The following is an 18,291-nucleotide window of genomic DNA, read 5'->3' on the forward strand; positions in this document are numbered from 1 at the left end:
AAAATTGAAAAATAAAAGAAAATAAAAAAAAGAGGGTTGGAATCCATCAGTCTTCTGTGCTAATCATCCATGCTTCCATCCTCTTCCTCTTCCTCTTCTTCTTCATCATCATCCTCTTCTGCCTCTCCTTCTTCATCATTCATATCAGGAACCAAATAGTACTGCAAGGGGTTTGGCCAAATATCGTCTTCGATGACCTCTCCTAACTCATCTGCACCTGCATCAGAATGGTCAGTAAACCAGGGAAAGAAGCTCTCTGGCTCTTCCTGCTGGCCTTACTCTGTGTTTGACTTGAGCATTTTGTCAAATGCTTTCCAGATTCCTATTTGATCTCAGTGGACTTTGATGATGGGTCGCCACTCTCATTCAGATGAAATTCTTTGGAGAGAACTTTATTTTCAAAGTAAGGATTTTCATCAACATAAAAATCTATTCTGGAGCTGGAGAGATGGCTCAGGGGTTAAGAGCACTGACTGCTGCTCTTCCAGAGGTTCTGAGTTCAATTCCCAGCAACCACATGGTGGCTCACAACCATCTGTAATGGGATCTGGTGCCCTCTTCTGGCACGCACTGTATACATGATAAATAAATAAATAAATAAATAAATAAATAAATAAATAATTTTTTTTTAATCTATTCTGTAACCTGATTTAATGTCTTCAAATTCTGTCACTTCAACTCTGGTCAAGTAATGCAGAGCCTCTTTGTCTTCCTCCCCAAGCAGTGCAGACCCTTGTGGATGGTTGACAAATGCTGTCACCCAAAAAATTTGGGATTTTGGCGATCAATTCTGACCTCTTCTGAGAAAATGGCTGGCCGAGTTTGGTATATTTTTGTTCTACTTTCAAAATTTCCTCACTGGCTTGTTCCTTAAGTCTGTCTATTTCATTTTGTACTTGGTCAATGTGTTCAGTTGCTTCTGCTGTTCTTTTTCTCCCTTCTACAGGCTGAGAGAGGCTGACTTGTTCCAGCTTCATGGCAGGAACTGATTTGGATTTCTTGGATGGAGGCAGGAGTGCAAATTGCAGTTTCGGGGCTATGAAATGAGGGAAGTGGCAAGAAGCCAGTGCTCAGATCCTTGGTCCTCAGAGCAGGAAGAAAGTCACAGGAACTGAAGCCACCCCAGGTTCGGGAGATTTAAGTTGGCCTCCGAAGCCTAACTCTTTTCTTGGCTGGAGACATGTGAGGTGGATTTGGGCTAAGGCAAAATCATTTTTCTCCTGACTACCTTATAAGCTACTATCTTTGACCCAAATTGCAGGGGTGGACCTGGTTTGTTTACTCTGCAGAACCACTTCCTTCAGGAAGTCCCCATCAATGGCACTTTGCAGTCCTGGGTCCCCGTGTCTCCTTTCCTAGATTCTAGGGCACATTACGATCAGTTTCTCATCTGCTCCAATGCTTTAGAATACGTACTACATAGTTTCATTGATTGAAAGGAATTTGGCAATCCCTAGCCATCATGGAACAAGAAGGACCCATGTTATATTCATTGGTAGAAATCTCAGGCCTCTGACATCTACTGGGAAGAGGCAGGAAATGAGGAAGGGTTGCACATTCTTGCACCATGAGCCTAGGTACTCCCAGGACTGCTTACCTCTCATTACTATGTCTCCTGAACCTCACCATGTGAGCTCAAGGCCAGGATAGATTTGAACCCTCTCTTCCCAGGATATTCATCTTCTGTACCCAACATAGGGGCATTCCCTACTGCCCTGGCCTTCTTCTCACCCTCACACTTAGTCCCCTGGCCCCTCTTTTCCCCATCTCTGCTGCTGTCATGTCTCACCTTTTTCTTCTTGGTGTAGTCCCACTGGCATTTTGATATCTGTTTGGCCACAGACTCTCAAAATCTCCCTCACCATTAGAAATATTTTTCCTTGCCCTCTCTGAGGTCCAAAGTCTTCATTCCCTTCTCATGATTTCCCCTCTTTCCACTAATGTGTAATTTTCTGAGACAGTATCTCACCAGGTATTCCCAGCTTGCCTTGAATTTACTACTGTATAGACCAGGCTGGCCTTGAACTCCACCTGCCTCTGCCTCTCCAGTGCAACTATCTGTTAGTCATCAGTTTTCTTAAGGAGCCCGAGAATCCTACAGGAATTCTAATTTTCCTGTACTATTTCCCTAAGTGTCTTTAGGACATGGGTTCTGCTTGGTGTTTAAAATGCTGCCCTGTTGCCCACTGTGCTGCAGTGCAGGAACTATCACTTTGCACAGTGGTAGGTACTGTGATCATGACATTCATCATGGCTGGAAGAGATTTACTAACACGCTAAGGTCATTCAGCTAATATGTAGCAGAGCCATGGCTAAACCTAGGCAGTAGCTCTTTGGCATGTTGTTGCTCCTGGTTAGTGTATGCCATATGGCAACACTGTTCAAGGAGGAATGTGTACCTTAAACACTGGTTAATCACTTAGGTAGATGGACCTCCCTGGGAGATGTGGAGACTTTTCACATGTCATGGCGCATGATGAATTTCTAAGAGGAAAATGAATCTGACAGTATTACACACCTCTCTCTGAACACCAAATGTTTTTTTCTCTCTCTCAAAGATTACTTTGCAGTTTATGTTTGTAATGTAATCTGGGAGATGGTAATGTAGTTCTGTGCTTCCGAATTAGTACTCCAGCGTCAGAAGAAAATAGCTAAATGCTAAAGGGACAGTTGTAATTGCCTGGTGTGTGATACCTTCATGGTCATCACATTGTTGACTGCAGTGCTGAAGATGGAACCCAAGGTCTTGTGCCTGCAGGGAAGCATTTTACGACAGACGTATATCCCCAGCCCTGTCACATTCTTTCATGAAGAGTGTTGAGAAATTGTTTTTGGTTTTTCTCTAGTCAACCCTGGAAGGCTGCTTTTCTTATTTGCATCCTAGACTCAAGGAAGGTAGTTGGGTCTCTTCTGCTTTTTTGACCTCTATTCTGCAGAGGTCAGTGCCAGAGAAAGCAGAAGGTTGATGACCAACATATTATAGCTACTGGGTATATGAAGCTTATAAGGGGAACTGAATTGGCCACATCAGGGATTGACACAGTCACAATGGGATAGGAGGTGAGCAGACTGAGTATGTGGATGGGGGAGAGAGCTTCAGATTTGGGCTCTAGCTGCATGGTGACCGCAGAGCCTGCCTAGCGGAGCAATTTTCTCATGCCATAGCTCCATCCAGCATACCTACAGAGTCCCTGTCCCCCCCTCCCCCATCTCTTCCCTGCTTCCATAAGGCTGGCAGGATTTGCTTAAGTTCATAGTTTGTAAAAGGGTGAAGTTCTTCCAAGGGTAACACTTCTAAAATGGTTAGAATATGCCTCTTGATCACACAGACCACTTTCATCATCTCTACCCTTGGGGAAGATGCTTGTATACAGATGTCTGTCTCATCACCCACAGTTGTTCTCCTTATGTCACGAAGCTCTGGCATGAAGACATTGAGTCTCAGGAGTAATGAACTTAGCTATGGGCTAGAGACTCTGAGGGAGTAGCCACCTGTCATGAGTCTTCAGCACACCACCAACGTGAGCACCATGGTGCTCCAGTGCCTTTGTAGAGAGTATGGTTTGACTGGAACCATCTTCCTTTGAAGTGCTTTCCATTACTGGGCAGATATGCCAGTTGTGGCAGTTTTCCATAGACAGGGATGGTATATTAGTTTTCTGTGTATCCTGGCTCCTACCTAAGTAGCTGGTATGGGCAGAACTGTTTACAGCAGGTCTTTTGAACAAATAATTAATGGATTATGACATATCTTTGGAATGTATGGACATATAGGGACATATTTCTAGGACTCGAGGACATACTGGTAGCCCTTCAAGGCTGTTGCAGTGCCTGTTATGCTGTACTGCTGGAGGGCTGGGTTCTAGCCAGCTATAGACTCCAGCTTGCCAGGTCCAGCAAGAACACAGGAGGAAGCAGAGAACCTACATCTAAGGAGGACCTGACAATCAGTTACCTTCACTCATAGTTCTCTAGCATCGTACTCAGTTCTACAGATTCCCTTTTCCCCTTAGATGTCAGAATTGTATCAAAGAACATCCCCCTGGAGAGAAAATCTTCCTGAAAGGGTGAAAAGTCACTAAATTGAGATCTGCACCATTGAGGACCCAGTGCCTAAGAACTCTGTGGGAAGAGTCTCTTTGCACATTTGGAGGTCAAAAGCACAGTTATTCGTCCTCATCTCCCAACCCTAAAATTATTTTGTTGCTACTTAACTGTAATTTTGCTACTGCTATAAATCATAATGTAAGTGTCTGATATGCAGGATATCTGATCTACAAGCCTAAAGGGGTGGAGACCCACAGGTTGAGAACCACTGGTCTAGAACCCACAAGCAGCAGATCTACAGGTTACTTGTCTCTCCTGTGCTGGGAAGAGCCAGGCTCTCATTGGGATTGCTGACCAAACATGATACTGAGGTGCACAGGAACTCACTGTGTTGTGAATGTGTTGGTTTGCAGCTCAGGTCCTAAGTGTACTCTGTCGGCTTCATAGGAGGCTGTCACCTCTGGACAGTTTGTCAGGAGGGAAAAATGTTTGTTCTAGGACCTCTCACTACAGAGCTCTCAGATGGAAAGACCACAGGTTCTGGCCAGCCATGACTGAGTTACCCAGGAAACTGTCTTAATGAACAGTTAGGCTGTGATCCAGTCATTTTGTGTGTGGGTTTGGTTAGTCCTCAACAATCATACCCGCTAGGTACAGTTTCACCCTTGTTATGTTAATGAGGAAATTAAGGCACACAGAAGCTACAACCAGTAAGTAAAGGGAGAGATGGCATTCAAACTGGAGTAGTCTGGGCTCTCTAGGGAATGTGCCTGTTTTCTGTACTTTTCACACCAACTTCCTGACAGAAGCATTATCCAGTGATCCCCACTTGGTGATCCTTATATGTAGCTTAAGCTGTGGTTGACCAGTTACAGAACACAGAGCCCACATGTGTTTTGTTTGTGGATGCACATTTTGCCTTAAAGACATCCCTCTGACCCAGCAAGGAGGAGCTGCTTTGTTGACCATCAACAAAGAAAATGTAATATTCCCCACGAAGCAGCTCTTGCTATTGACCTGACATGATGCCAACTCAGCGAGCACTCTAAGCTGGTCTCCCAGCAGGGCACTATGGATTTCCAGGCATGGAGCACTCCAGACTCAGAGCTGTAGGCCTCTGGCGAGGGGAATGTGCTAGTTTGCATTTCTCTTGCTGCTGGGGCTCAGAGGCCTCCTGCCAACAGCCTTGGGCATGGTCTGAAGAAAGGGAATGTCCTTTGGCTGGCCAGCTCTTAATGGCTGAGCTCTCATCTAGCACACCAGTGCTTTCAGTGTTACTTCTCTCTTAGACATGTTACTTCTCTCTTAGGGCATGCTATCAAGTCTTTCCCTTAATGAGACAACCTGTTCCTGGTCCTCACCTTTCACTACAAACTTTGATTCTGGGGTGTGGCAGGTTTACAAGTTGAAAGTTTTGGGGGTGGGGAAGGCAGAAAATAGAAGTGTTCTGGCTTCTCGGTTTTCAGTAGCCACACTCTTTCTGTTCCTCAGTACACGGGTAAGATGTTTCATAAGTGTCTGTGCCATGTTTGTAGGCAGAAAATTAGTTCTTAGAATCACAAGAAAGAAAGAAAAACAAATTTAATACAAAAGCTCCCAAGGTAGAGAGATCTAATAGAAATGCCATTCTGTTTAAATTTAAAGCCTGTAGGAAAATTTCAAAGTCCACTTTCAAAGGGCCAAGCAGAAGGCCTCCCATTGAAAGCCTGGAAACTTCCAGGCCAGCTCTCCTCACAAGCGACTTTGAAATCTTAGCATCTTATCTAGAATGAATGCTGCCTCTGCTGTCCCTCATTCTGTAGTCCTGAATAGAACCACCACTGTCCTCCACAGGGTGTGGTGTTAGTGTCACCTCATCTGACACAGTACTGACACACACCAGCATTACTCTCAGGCCTGCCTTCCTCTTTTGTCCCCTCTTCAGAGCCCAAGATCACACATTCAAAAGGCAGCAGGCTTTCTAGGTGAGGATGCATATAGTGGCATTCTAGTGGCCTTTGGAAGTGAAGGAAGGGACTTTTCTGTTTTGCCTCACACAGCACTTGGCTAGAGATTAGCCACAGCCACCAGAAAGATGGGACTCTAGCCCTTTCGAAAATGCACTCAGAAGAACCCCCCCTCCAACTGTTTTGTTTCCAAAGTCAATTTATTGAATATTAATTCATAAAGACAATGATATAATTTTAATGAAAAATATCCTGTATCACTCAAGACTTAAAACAATACCCCTTAGAAATAATCACATTAATTTTACACATAAGTGCTTTCTTAAGCTTTATTTAAGAAATTGAGTACTATATAGTTCAATATATATAAGACACATCCAGTATTGTGTTCCTGATAGCAAGTGCATAGATTTTGTTAAGATACCATTTTTCACTCGATAGAAATGGTTCATGGTCACATGAAGGTAATATTCCCAGTGATTTTGCCCAAGCATGAGAGGGAAAAAAACAGAAAAAACAGCAAAAAAAGTGAACTACAACAGAAATGAAAAACAAAAACAGTGAATTAGTAGAACAGTCGATTCCTGATAAGTGAATAAGCTGATTGTCTGGACACAATGTTTTATTCACTTATCAGGAACGATTCATGGTCCGCTTATGTTCACTGCATTGCCTAGCTTGCTAGCTATGAGCCTGCGGATCACACTCCGTTGCTGTGGCTTGGTGGGCATGTGGCATCCACCAGCCAGGAAATGTATATGGTTCTGTGGTTTCTCAAGATGGTCTGTGCACGGGCAGCAGACAGACCTGCTCACACCATAGTGGAGTTCTACAGAATCAACACTGAGTGCGAATTTAAGCAGCTGCTGACTTTACAGTCACAGGTGCTTACAGGAAGGAGCCTTTGTGTCTTTTGTAGAAAGACCTGCTTTGTCTTTCTGTGCGTAAACATTATGCCTTGTACTGAATGGAGGTCATATTTGTATTTCAAAAAGAAACACATCTTGGAAACAATTTGATCATCCTTTCCCCAGTCTTCCCTCCCTTATGCCGCCCATTCTTCCAGAAGAGAAAGAAAAAAAGAAATCACACCTTTAGCCATCTTTAGCCTCAGTAATGGAAGCAGTGGCCTTTCGGAGGCTGACTGACAAGGCAGTGAGATAGACGGCAAGCATCTCTAGGAATTGGCTTCCATCAGTGAAGGTTTAGGAATCTGAAACTCATCCCCAGTGGAGTGTTCAGCCTAAGGAAAGAGCAGCCTTTCTTCTGCTTGGTAGGCCCGAGGTTGTTGACCTGACTGAAGAAAGGGCCTGAGGGGCCAGCTGAAACCAGGGGGTGGACAGCCAGAGCTTCAGGGGACTCTTAAGGGTACCAGGCTCAGGATGGCCTGATGCAGGCAGAGCACGTGCACTGAAAAGTTAGAAGCAGGGAGAAGGGAACAGAGCAAACAGTCATGGGATCTGTGAAGAACATCTTGAGGACAGCCAGATTCCTGAGCTGGCGGACAGTAGGACAGTAGAGCAAGGCGGGCATGTGGCTTTCACTGCAAGGGCCAAGGGGGCAGTTCTCTCATCAGGGGTTGAATGACAGTGGGAGCACAGCTCACTCCTAGCCTGTGTCCATCCAGGAGGGAGCACAGGACCTATGGCATTATGAGCTGCCATCTGGAAATGGACAGAATTCCCCCACTTCCCTCATTCAGTCCAGTTTCCATTGGAGTAGCTGGCATTTTTCTCACTTCCATCAGTTTTAATAACTGAAGCTACTCCTGGATTAAACTGATCAGCTTATAGAAATAAATGCATTTCTAAACATACCTATCAATTGATGTAACACACAGCTAAGTTGAACTCTTTTTATACACCCTGTTGAGCAGCTAGTTTTCTTTTGTCCTCCCCTGAGGGCTCACCTCTTTTGTCAAGATGATCCCTTTCTAAGCCTGACTCTAGTTATGTGACTTTGGACTTGAGACTATACAGAAGAGACCCTGGGTCTACTGCTGCTGTTCCTCTTAAGGTTGCTGCAAAGACTTAATATCCTAAGAACTGTGGATATGAGGGAGAAGAGAGGAAAGGAACATGTGTGGTCAAAAGACCAAAAACTGCCTTGCCAAGCCCAGCCCTGTAGGCAGTTATTAGATGAATCTCGGGGAAAAAGCATGTCATCTTGGAAGCAGTGGTTAGGGTAGGCTACACATAAACCAGAGGTGGGACGTGCCGTTTCCTCATTTCCCAAATCAGATATTCACTTAGGTGGAATCGACTGTATCTTTTTTACACAACATATAGAAAAAAAACAGATACGTGCAACAGTGAGGTGTGTAGATGCGTCACCAACACAGAATGACTACCAACGATACAACACGCAGAGAGAAACAAGTATTAGGAAAATGGTTTAATATTGGAGACAGAAGCAAAAAACCGCATCACACAATAACATACATTACAAAAATAAGTCTGACTGTTTCAACTACACGGTTATGTTCACAATGAGGACAGAAGGGTCAGAAAAAACTTCGATCTAAACAGCAAAAAAGCAAACTCCTAAAGTTTAACTAATACATTTATCCACTTAAAGTGACTGAGTACTTCTAAGTCTAATTATCTTATTGTGTAACTGCACAATACAGAATAAAAAGTGAAACTTACCGCTGTATTTTAAGACAAAATTCTAATGCTAGATATAAGCAAAGGGAAAAAAGAAATCAAGCCAAAGTTTTTAATTCTTAAAAGAAAAGCAACTTTCTTTCTGTCAACCAGAAATCAAACTTGAAATCAGTCATTGTCAGGGGCCCACAAGAGTAAGCCACAAAAATTTCCATTTTTTAATCTCCAGTATAAAAAATCCCACTGGTACAAAATGCATAAGTACAATCAGTTGTAGAAATAGGAAAGCCTGCGTTTTTGTTTTTTTGGCTCAAATTCCATCAAACAACAAAATCCAAATGCATCAATAAAACAGAAACAATACTCAATGATCTTACAGTTTCCACTAGGTTGCATTAACTTTGGCTTTTCTCAGACAATATTTAAAAACTATTTTGTAATTCTAAACAAAATGGTATTATTAATCTACAAACAACAATTCCCACAGCACAAAAAACACAAGTACATTTTTGTATGACATTATTCAAAAGGTAATGAAACTACATTTTTTTTAAATTTTATTTCTTTTTAATTAGCACTTAAGATAATAAAAACAGAAACAGTAAATGATTCCAGAGTAGCACAAGCCAAAGAACCAGAACCCCTGCGGTGAAAGAAAGATGAACTTGTTACACCTTGGAGGTGCCATTTGATCAGAGTTCTCTGAGTGAGTTTTAAAAGACTATGCTCTAGACTTGACTTTAAAAACGCAGTTTCCCTGTGTTTTTTTTTTTTTTTTTTGTCTTCCAGAAACAGGCCCTGTACACCCTTGCAGCTTTTTCCTTTTGACATTGAAAGATAAAGGACAGTTTGTCTCTGAGGAAGGTTATCTTTCTAACAATGGAACATGCAAAACCAAAAACCTCCCCCTCCATGTACTGTCTTGGTTGCCTGCAAAATTAGAAACACTCAACAGAAAGTGCCTGCCTGGCCCAAGCCTCTTCGGGGGGACTGCAGGTGGGTTAAGAGGAAGGAGGGCAGTTTGCATCCATGGGAAAAAAAATTTGAGTTTTTTTTTGAGAATTATGTCATTGATAAATGAATAGATTCTGAATGAGATGGTCTATGAAATACAACTGGTATTCTCTTGTGTTTCTACACGTGTATCTACACACCATCATATAGTAGAGACTGAGAAATGTGTGTGACCACTTTGTTATTAAGGTGAGTGCTGCAGAAAGTACAAAATAGCCCTCAAGGATGAAGGAAGGCCCCGGCAGTAGTAAACAGGTGTGGGGTAACACGAATCATGTCATTGGAAGTGCACGTGCTGTAAGGAGGAAACTTGTTTTTTGCATTGTGAGAGGCTAATCCTTTCCATCTCAGGGCTATCACATTCACACACACACACACTAAATCAATGGGGTGGGTGAGAAGGAAAAGGGGGCTCAGGGCAGAAACTTGCAGGGTGTGCTTTCCCCAAGGCTGGGTGTGTGCTGGGACTGTAGGTGTGACATTAGGGTCTGTTCATACAGAGCCAGACTCAGAAGAATGTGGCACTTTACAAAGTGGCAGCAGGAACTGACCCTAGGTATTTGGTTAGTAACTGTGGTCAAGAACAGAGCCAAGCTCCTCTTACATGGCCGGCCCCTTTAAATGTGTTCAATCAAAAGTCAAAACACCCTAGAAAACCAGAGAGGCAAGGAAAGATCCATGGGCTTTTCCCACAGATACCTTGCATATTCAGGTGTCCACTGGAGTTCAAAAATTCCTAGCACAATGGCTGATTCAGCATTACTTAGGAGCGTTTAAGAAACAAAAGCAAAATTCCTTGAAAGACTAGACCATACAAAAGCCATTTAACTGCAGGGTGTATGAAAATATTGTACACTACGACAAAACCATGAAACCTGATCTCAAAAAGCAAACAGTGTCGTCAGGGTTTATTTCGGGGCTAAGTCTACCTGTTTTTTTGGTTTTTTTTTTTTTACCTTCACAGGGTTTAACTCAAGCTTTTAAACTTAAACTTAAAGGAGCATAGGATAATAGGAATGGGGGAATAAAAAAGAAAATAAAAAATGGTATAGGAAAAAGACAAGAGTTTTTAGGTGGGTGGATCTCAAAGAATAAAACTAAGAACTTAGAAGATATAGATGGGAAAAATCCAAATCAGAAACACCCCAAAACAACTCAAGGATGACAAGTATAAAAAGTTACCAACATTCCAGATAGCTCTGGGTAGAAAGGGTTAAAAGTTCAAGACTTTCTCACCTTAGAGGTTTCCAGATATTATGAAGAAAATACATTGTGAGGGTTGCCTTCACAGCATTGATGTGTAGAGTGGTTAAAAAAGGGAGACATGGGCACTTATACAATGTCTTACAAAAAACAGCATAGAGAAATAACAAACAATAACAATTTCAGGCAACAAGACCACAGAATAGCAAGTTAACAAACTTTGTAACCTTTTTTTTTTTTAAATATTAGGGATTTATACAAAACACATAATAAAATACCCATGTTATCAAATTACTTCTCACAAGAAACACACCGAAGCTCTAGAAGGAAGTACCTTTGGAATTTGGCACTATATAGTTTTCACTTTTTTTCTTTAAAAGAAAAAAACAAAAACAGATCACATTTTGCTGAACACAAACACATCTAATAGTCCACAATAAAAAAAAGTGACATCAATGCTTCTCAAGCCAACACAAAACTTATTCTGGAATAGTATTTTTTTTCTCTCACATGAAATTATTTTTTTAAGCAAACAACTTTTTTTTGAAATTCTTTTTTTTTGTTTTAAGTAAACCAATTCTAAGCTTGTCTTATCAACAAATAACATTAAGACCTTAAGACTCATGATGAGACCACAACTGAATCCACAGAAGCACCAACATGACACAGTTTACAGTAACCTTTCTCCTGTACATTGAAACAGTATAAAATATAGGTAATTTCATGTGCATTAAACCATGGATTGTCTAACTGTGAGTCAGTTCAGCAAAAGGTGACACAAATAGGTAGCATTTGCCCCAAAACAGGGTAAATATTTTTCTTATACTAATCTACAAAAGTGGTTCTATATATATATCTTAATGAGAAAGTGAGCCACCTAAAATGGCCTTATCAAAAAACTTTACACTGCCTGAAAAATGTAAAAACTATTACAGACCTCTAGAGACTTAAAATCAGACAGTTTTTTTTTTTTTCTCAAACTGTTTTTGGAAGTAGTCTGTTAGAAACCAACATTCTGTGTCCCTGGACACATATTGCTATTGTCACCAGTGACCGGGAAGAATGCCAATCCCTGTGTAATACTTTCAAGTCTGTGTTATGAAAAGAAAAAAAAAATAAGAAAGAAACATTTTTGCCACAGGTTTTTTTTTCTATAATTTGTCTAATAATTTCAGTCTTGCATGAATGCAGCAATGTTTTTCACATTGACTTCCCAGAATTCATAGCTAGATGAGGTCACATGCAAATTTCAAAGGTCAAACTAGATCAAAGGTCAGTAGGAGAACCAAATATGATGTGAGGTCAGAAAGACATCAGAAACAATGACGGGACGATGAAACTTTTTTTGAGACGCCACAGGGACATGCTAGGCAAACGATGAACTAACGGGCATGAAGATGTCTAGGGAAAAAACAAGGAAGAGTAAAAAGTTACACAGAATCTACGCAGCAGCAACAAAATCACTTTCAAGGGTGCAGGAGAAAAACTAATGCAAATCTTAGGTCTTCAGGGAGTCTATGAGCCATTCACATAATTTGCATTTCTTACACTCTTTTTCCACAGCACAATGAAACCCCAAGAGAATCCATCTGGAGAGAGCGAGCGAGCAAGAGGGGATGGATTCTGGGTGTTTGGGGTGAGGGACTAGCAAGGGACAGAGGAGAGGGTCCAGTTTGAACAAAGGTGACATATGGGGAAGTCAAGACAACTGAACTGTAAACTAGATAATGGAAATTACAAACAAAATAATCAGACAGATACAAACAACAAGAGGATAAAGCATGAACTTTAGGTCTAGGGTTCAACAGTGAAAAAAAGCCCATTCCTAGAACAATTCCTCTAGAGACTACTTCAGAAGGTTCTAGCTAGACAGAGAACTGCTCTTTAGGTACCCAATAAGTTAACAATAGGCAATAAATAACTTCCATTATTTCTGAGGCAGTAAAAATTTTGTATAAAAATAGAAATGCTTTTTTTACAAATAAAATTTACAGGCCTGTGGCTTTCTTTTTATTTATGTATTATTTATGTATTTATTTATTATTAAATTTATCTTTCAAGAAACATCAAGTATTTTCACTCATTTTATTTTATTTTTAAACCCTGTAGCTTTAAGAAACAGATCTCTAAATCTTTTTTTACATTAATCCTTTCTAAAAACAAAATAAAACAATAACAAAATAGACAACCAGTGTAATAATCTGACCAATAAATGTCATGTTTCTTTGAACCCTAAAATAAAATCCTACTTATATTAAAACAAACCAATGTAGTGGGAGGATGTTCTGTGGTGTTTTAAGCTTCTCCTGGCTTCTCCCTCTGCTAGGCCACCACGTTAACTATAAACGCGGGCCCTCTGAGGGGTGGGCGGGCGGGCGGGCAAGGACGGGTGGGTTCTCCAGGCAGTGCTCTTGGGGCACCAGTGGTTTCAGAGTTAGAATTGCACATTAGTGTTTGCTTGCCTTTTAAAATCTCAAGATGTCATTTATTTGTTTATATGTTTTTCTTTTAAAATGCAAAACAAAAAATTTTTAAAAAGGAGTAAGGGTATTCAAATTGCAAAACAAAGGAGAATAAATACAGTGGCACAATTAGAGGAAGAATTTACTCAACAGAAACAAGGTAGCCCATCTTTTAATTATGGCAAATTGGGTGGGGCATGAGTGGAAGAAATGGAGGCCTTATTGTAAAAATAACCGTCTCTCTTGGTAAAAGTTGGCATTGTGGTCCCTCCTCTGCCTTCCCTGTTGAGAACAGGCTGGCTTGTGGGACTTACCCTAAGAAAGCTAAAATAAGAGCAGGGAGCTTCTGGGGTTAGGATCAGTAAGGTTTGCTGTCGTTTTTGGAGCGCTTCAGCTGCACCTTCAAACGTTTCATGCCGATCTGAAAGCCGTTCATAGCCTGGATTGCAGCTTGGGCAGAGACTGGATTGTCATAGCTAACAAAACCTGGAAGACATAAAGGGGAAGGAGGTACGGAGGTCAGGGTGAAGGGGAAGTCAAGCAGAAAACGGGGCTGGCGGGGCTGGCCGGCATAGTGTGACTGCAAATGCTGAGAGGTGCCTGCTAGGTTTATGCTGTTCCATGCATGTACAGTACATTTCCATGGACAACATTGGTAATGAACATTGGCAAGTAGTGAAAGAGCTAGTTGGAGTGCAATTCTCCATGCAGGGCAAAAACCCTCTCCACAAAACTAAAGTTAAGTTCTATGAACTTTGTCCCTCTATTTAGTCTTTGAAGTGATACCTGTTTATCTCCCCTCCTTCCCCCTCCCAGAGTCCTTTGGAATCCTTGGAATAGAGTAAGATTTTATACATACATATATGTATGTATAAAGTGTGAAGCCAGTTAAGCAAGTGGTAAGCGTATGCACCTCCTGACTTTGAGTGGTAACAGAAAGCTACTCCATGTATTGAATTTTACTTTGAAACATCATTAATTTGGAAGATTATGGCATTTCCACCTATCTACTACTATGAGGCTTAAAACTAAAGAGAAAATTCTTTTACAAACCAGTGGAGGGAGCAAAGGACATAAACATACTTGGAACAGAGTTCTCAGCTGATAAAAGTGGACACAAGGTAAAAGGCAGGAAAGCTTTCAATAGGTAGGCTGTATGCAAAAATGGTGTTTACATTTCTGTTAACTCCAATTCGCAGTAACAGTAATCTTAAATCTAAGACTTTCCTTTCTCTTGGGGTCTTTTAGGTAGAAGTGGCAAGATGATTAAAGAATGGAAATGAGTCAAGAGTGACATGGATGAAAGGATGGGTTTATTATGACCAGAAACTCAGCAAACTGGGAGCTTAAGACACAGATTCACTTACTGAGAAACTTGGGAGGTAAAGCTTTTAGGACAAATTGAAAATGCATTTCGGATTCTCATAGCTACAGCTTGTATTATCATGAACATATTGGTTAAGTAGTTTCTGGACTGATAAAATCTCTTTTCAAGGTAATGTTTCCTTAAATCATGGACTACAGTCCCTTTCAGTCTCCATATAAACTTAAAGCAAGCAGTGGCAAATATGTCTGTCTAAAAACCTTACACAGGAACCCTTCTCAAAGGTAAGCTCTGGCTCTCACATGCATGCACCCCACAGGACAGCTTAGTTCCCATTTTACTCCTCAGCTGTTACCAGGTTTCTATACAGTTCCCACAGAGGTGTAGTGGACTTAGGCTGATAGCCTTTCTTCTAGGGTAAAAACAATCCCTGGAAATGGCTGATTTGTTAATTCTTCTAACCCCGAGGCTTAGGTCATCCTGGATGATGAGACATCTTAGCACCAGAGCTTGTAGAACCAAAACACTATCTATCAGTCAGCCAGAGAAGGTTTGAACTTGTGGCTGTTTGAGAAGTAGTCTACCCTGTATATTTTTCTTTGTAACACATATAATTCTATTTCTTTTGGCCCTTATCTTATTTTATAAAATGTACTGCCTCTCACAATATTAATTATTAAATTGTAGGAGTGATATCAAGAAAATGGAGTGGGCCAGAGCTTGCTAAGCAAGGCTCTGAATACCCTGGACTCTTAAAGTCTTTGGAGCTAAATCCATTTGACAAATAAGGAAGTCCTGAATTTAACAAATGCTGTCCTAGTCATACAGAAACACCAGGACAGAAATTTTCATTACTCTGTTATAGAAGGGGAAAAAGAAGATGCTCCCTCTGGACCCCAAGGGTGCAAGACCTGACAGCTAGGTGCTTTGTAGTGTTTGATGAATACCTGCATATTCCTGTGCTCTGGCCTATGCACATAGCCCTGGCCAATCTTACAATCTAAGCCCATCCTAATGCTTTGTTCTCTGTAACCACAGGATACATCAACTGCTATAGAGATGCAGTTGTGGCAGCAGCCTGACCATATCCTGCTTATGAGTGTGTACATTAGTCATCTAAGTATTGAGTAACAAGCCCTGATACAGTGTTTGAGCTATTTGAGACTGTAGGAGTAAGGAGTTAGTGGCAAAGTGCTAGCAGTGGTCATTTGTAGCATTACAGACTGAAAATTCATGGATCTATCTACAGGGTTTGAAGAAACAACTACTGCTCTATGGTGAGAAAGAATCAGATATATAGGAAGATACTTTAATGCTACAGTATAGACTATTACCTAACATAAGGGAATGTCCCTTTTTATATAGCACTTCCCCCTTTTCTGATTAAATGACTGCCCAAATCTGTTTACATGCAACTAGAAAGTCAGGAGCCACCACCAAAAGGAAGGCCCTATCCTGACTCCTGACTGGGAAACCTGCAATATTTAGCTAGGTTTCTTTTGCATACCAAAGCACTTGCTCAGATTGGTCTGTTTGTCAATGAAGACTTTAGCAGAGATAACATTTCCAAAGGGCATGAACATCTGCAGAATGTCCTGGTCTCCAAACTCCTGTGGAAGGTGGTAAATAAAGAGGTTTGCCCCCTCTGGACCTAAAGAGGAAGAAAAAATCAGAGTAAGGTATCCCCCAAGTCTCAGTCCCGAAAGCCTCTTAGGAATACTTTAGTAATAGACAGGCTAGTCATTGGCTTTTATTATAAAGAATATGCAGATGGATAATTTTAAGTGCCAGCATGATTCCCAGGAAAACATTCGTCCTTTGAAATTTTCTGACTGGTAGCAGGGGTGTAGTGAGGATGCTCTAAGTAGCTTCTTTTTCATAGAGAATCTTTGGCTCACTTTAGCTGTGCATTAGCACTCATCTCCACGGTGAGAAGGTGGTGGTAGTAGGCAGGACAGGGACAGAATTTAGGCATGGGTTATTCCTGGGTAGCCATGTTTTATGTGCAGACTATCTCCGGAGGTGGAAGAGATTGTTCTTTGCATTCTAAGCAAACTGCAGCAATTTAGAAAAATGAATACAACAGCAGTAATGCTGCTTGGATTTCTCAATCATTTGCCTGGTTATTCAGCCAGTTTTGATTTGGCAAATCTGTGTGCACACACTGTAATAATCATCTTTATTAGAATGGCTGGCAGGAAGTCAACAACTGGGGAAAAGGTGGCTAGAATCTTACAGTTTTGACAGGCCTTTATCACTCAGAATTATACTTGAGTGCTGTGGACTCATGAGCTTCTCCAAGACTGAGTTAAATACAGTCTTTCCTTTTCATGCAAATCCCAGAAGCTAAGGGGGAAGAGAGAAGGTCTTTTTAGCTGTACTCCTTGGAAGGTTAGTTTTCTTAAGTTCCTCATTGAACACAAAATTCACAGATACAAGAGCTGTATGGATACGAAAAGAAGGCAGCCAGATGAACTGGACAGAGAGGATAAAGTCAGGATACTTCTTGGGCACCAGGAAGAAAAGGAGTTCACAGAACTTGGGGCAGTGACATCTGCACCTGGTTATCACAGAGAGGGAACTTGCCTGTCTGTTCCACGAGGAGACTGGTGGCCAGGATCCTGTGCCTTCCCTACAGAACTCTTACAGTGGGGAATAGTGTGTGGACACGAGGATAATGAAGATTAAATAGGACTTTGTAAAAATAAACGAATTGGTGTATCTTTGTCTGTCCCCAGAATATTAATGAAGAAAGTGTTGTAAAGAATGACACTTTACTGAAGCCAGAGATGTAGTTACTTCTTCTTTCCTTAAAAACATGTCTGTATTAATACACTGCTTACAGAGTCTGTGGGTATTTCTATAATCCAGCTCAAAGGAGGCAGCCTGTTTTAAAGGGAGACAAGTATGGCTGACACTGCTCCTTTAACTATTTTCTGGTCTTGATATGGATAGATGCGAAAACTCAAATGCTGGAAATGGGCGTGCTAAGTGCTACTGTACCATGTGTGTTCTTAGTAATAGGTATACTAGTCAAATGTGTACCCTAGATTTAGTGTACCTTTTAAACAAAGGATTTAAATGCTTCAAGAAGGATTAATGGGGCTCAATTTGCACTGCAAGGAATGTTGCTACTCCTGAAGCCTGAGCAGTAAGTACAATTTTAATGAATAGACAGACTATATGTGCCTAAATGATCCTGGGAATCCAGAAGGCTACATATATATTCTGATCTGTACATGCTAGAGAGAGGAAGACCATGAACAGTGAGATGGACAAAAAGAGGTATTGCTCCTTTTGTTTATTATTTTCCCAGGGAAAAATTCCAACATCCACTTGGTCCCCTTCCTCTGCTATGCTATTACCAATAAGCAGTTTGATCTTTTAACCCTCCCAAACTGAGATTACTAAAAATAGTTTTATACAGAAAAACATTCATTGTATGCAACTCATGTAGCTGATATCAAAACCAGCAAAAATTCAAGCACACATACATACAAACACACACAATCTAGATCTCTAAAAGTAATTAAAAACCTGTTCACAACTCACCCTTTTTGTTTGTCCACTTTCTCCTAGCACAACATCTTAACTGGCAGCTGTGTTATAGGACTGGTTCCTACAGGCTGGCAGTTGTATTCTGTATTTCTCATAGGGTACCTGATGTAACACAAAACCCCAAGGCCCAG

General features: G+C 41.2%; 1 protein-coding gene and 1 pseudogene across 4 annotated transcripts in view; both read right to left on the reverse strand.

Annotated features, from left to right (window-relative positions):
- Nucleotides 1–59: 59 nt before the first annotated feature.
- LOC118238507 lies at nt 60–2,766 on the reverse strand (annotated as a pseudogene).
- A 5,606-nt stretch (nt 2,767–8,372) lies between these two features.
- Nucleotides 8,373–18,291, reverse strand: part of Celf2 (CUGBP Elav-like family member 2) — a 166,782-nt gene continuing 156,863 nt past the window's right edge. For all 4 annotated transcript variants that reach the window (XM_035442834.1, XM_035442836.1, XM_035442835.1 and 1 more), the window contains 3 exons: nt 16,110–16,253; nt 13,593–13,764; nt 8,373–12,217 (listed from right to left, as the gene is read on the reverse strand). In XM_035442834.1, the coding sequence (XP_035298725.1) occupies nt 13,637–13,764; nt 16,110–16,253 (272 nt within the window). In that variant the 3' untranslated portion in view covers nt 8,373–12,217; nt 13,593–13,636. The remainder of the gene's footprint in view (nt 12,218–13,592; nt 13,765–16,109; nt 16,254–18,291) is intronic.

Source organism: Cricetulus griseus, chromosome 3 (genome assembly GCF_003668045.3).
Source record: "Cricetulus griseus strain 17A/GY chromosome 3, alternate assembly CriGri-PICRH-1.0, whole genome shotgun sequence".
NCBI lineage: Eukaryota > Metazoa > Chordata > Mammalia > Rodentia > Cricetidae > Cricetulus > Cricetulus griseus.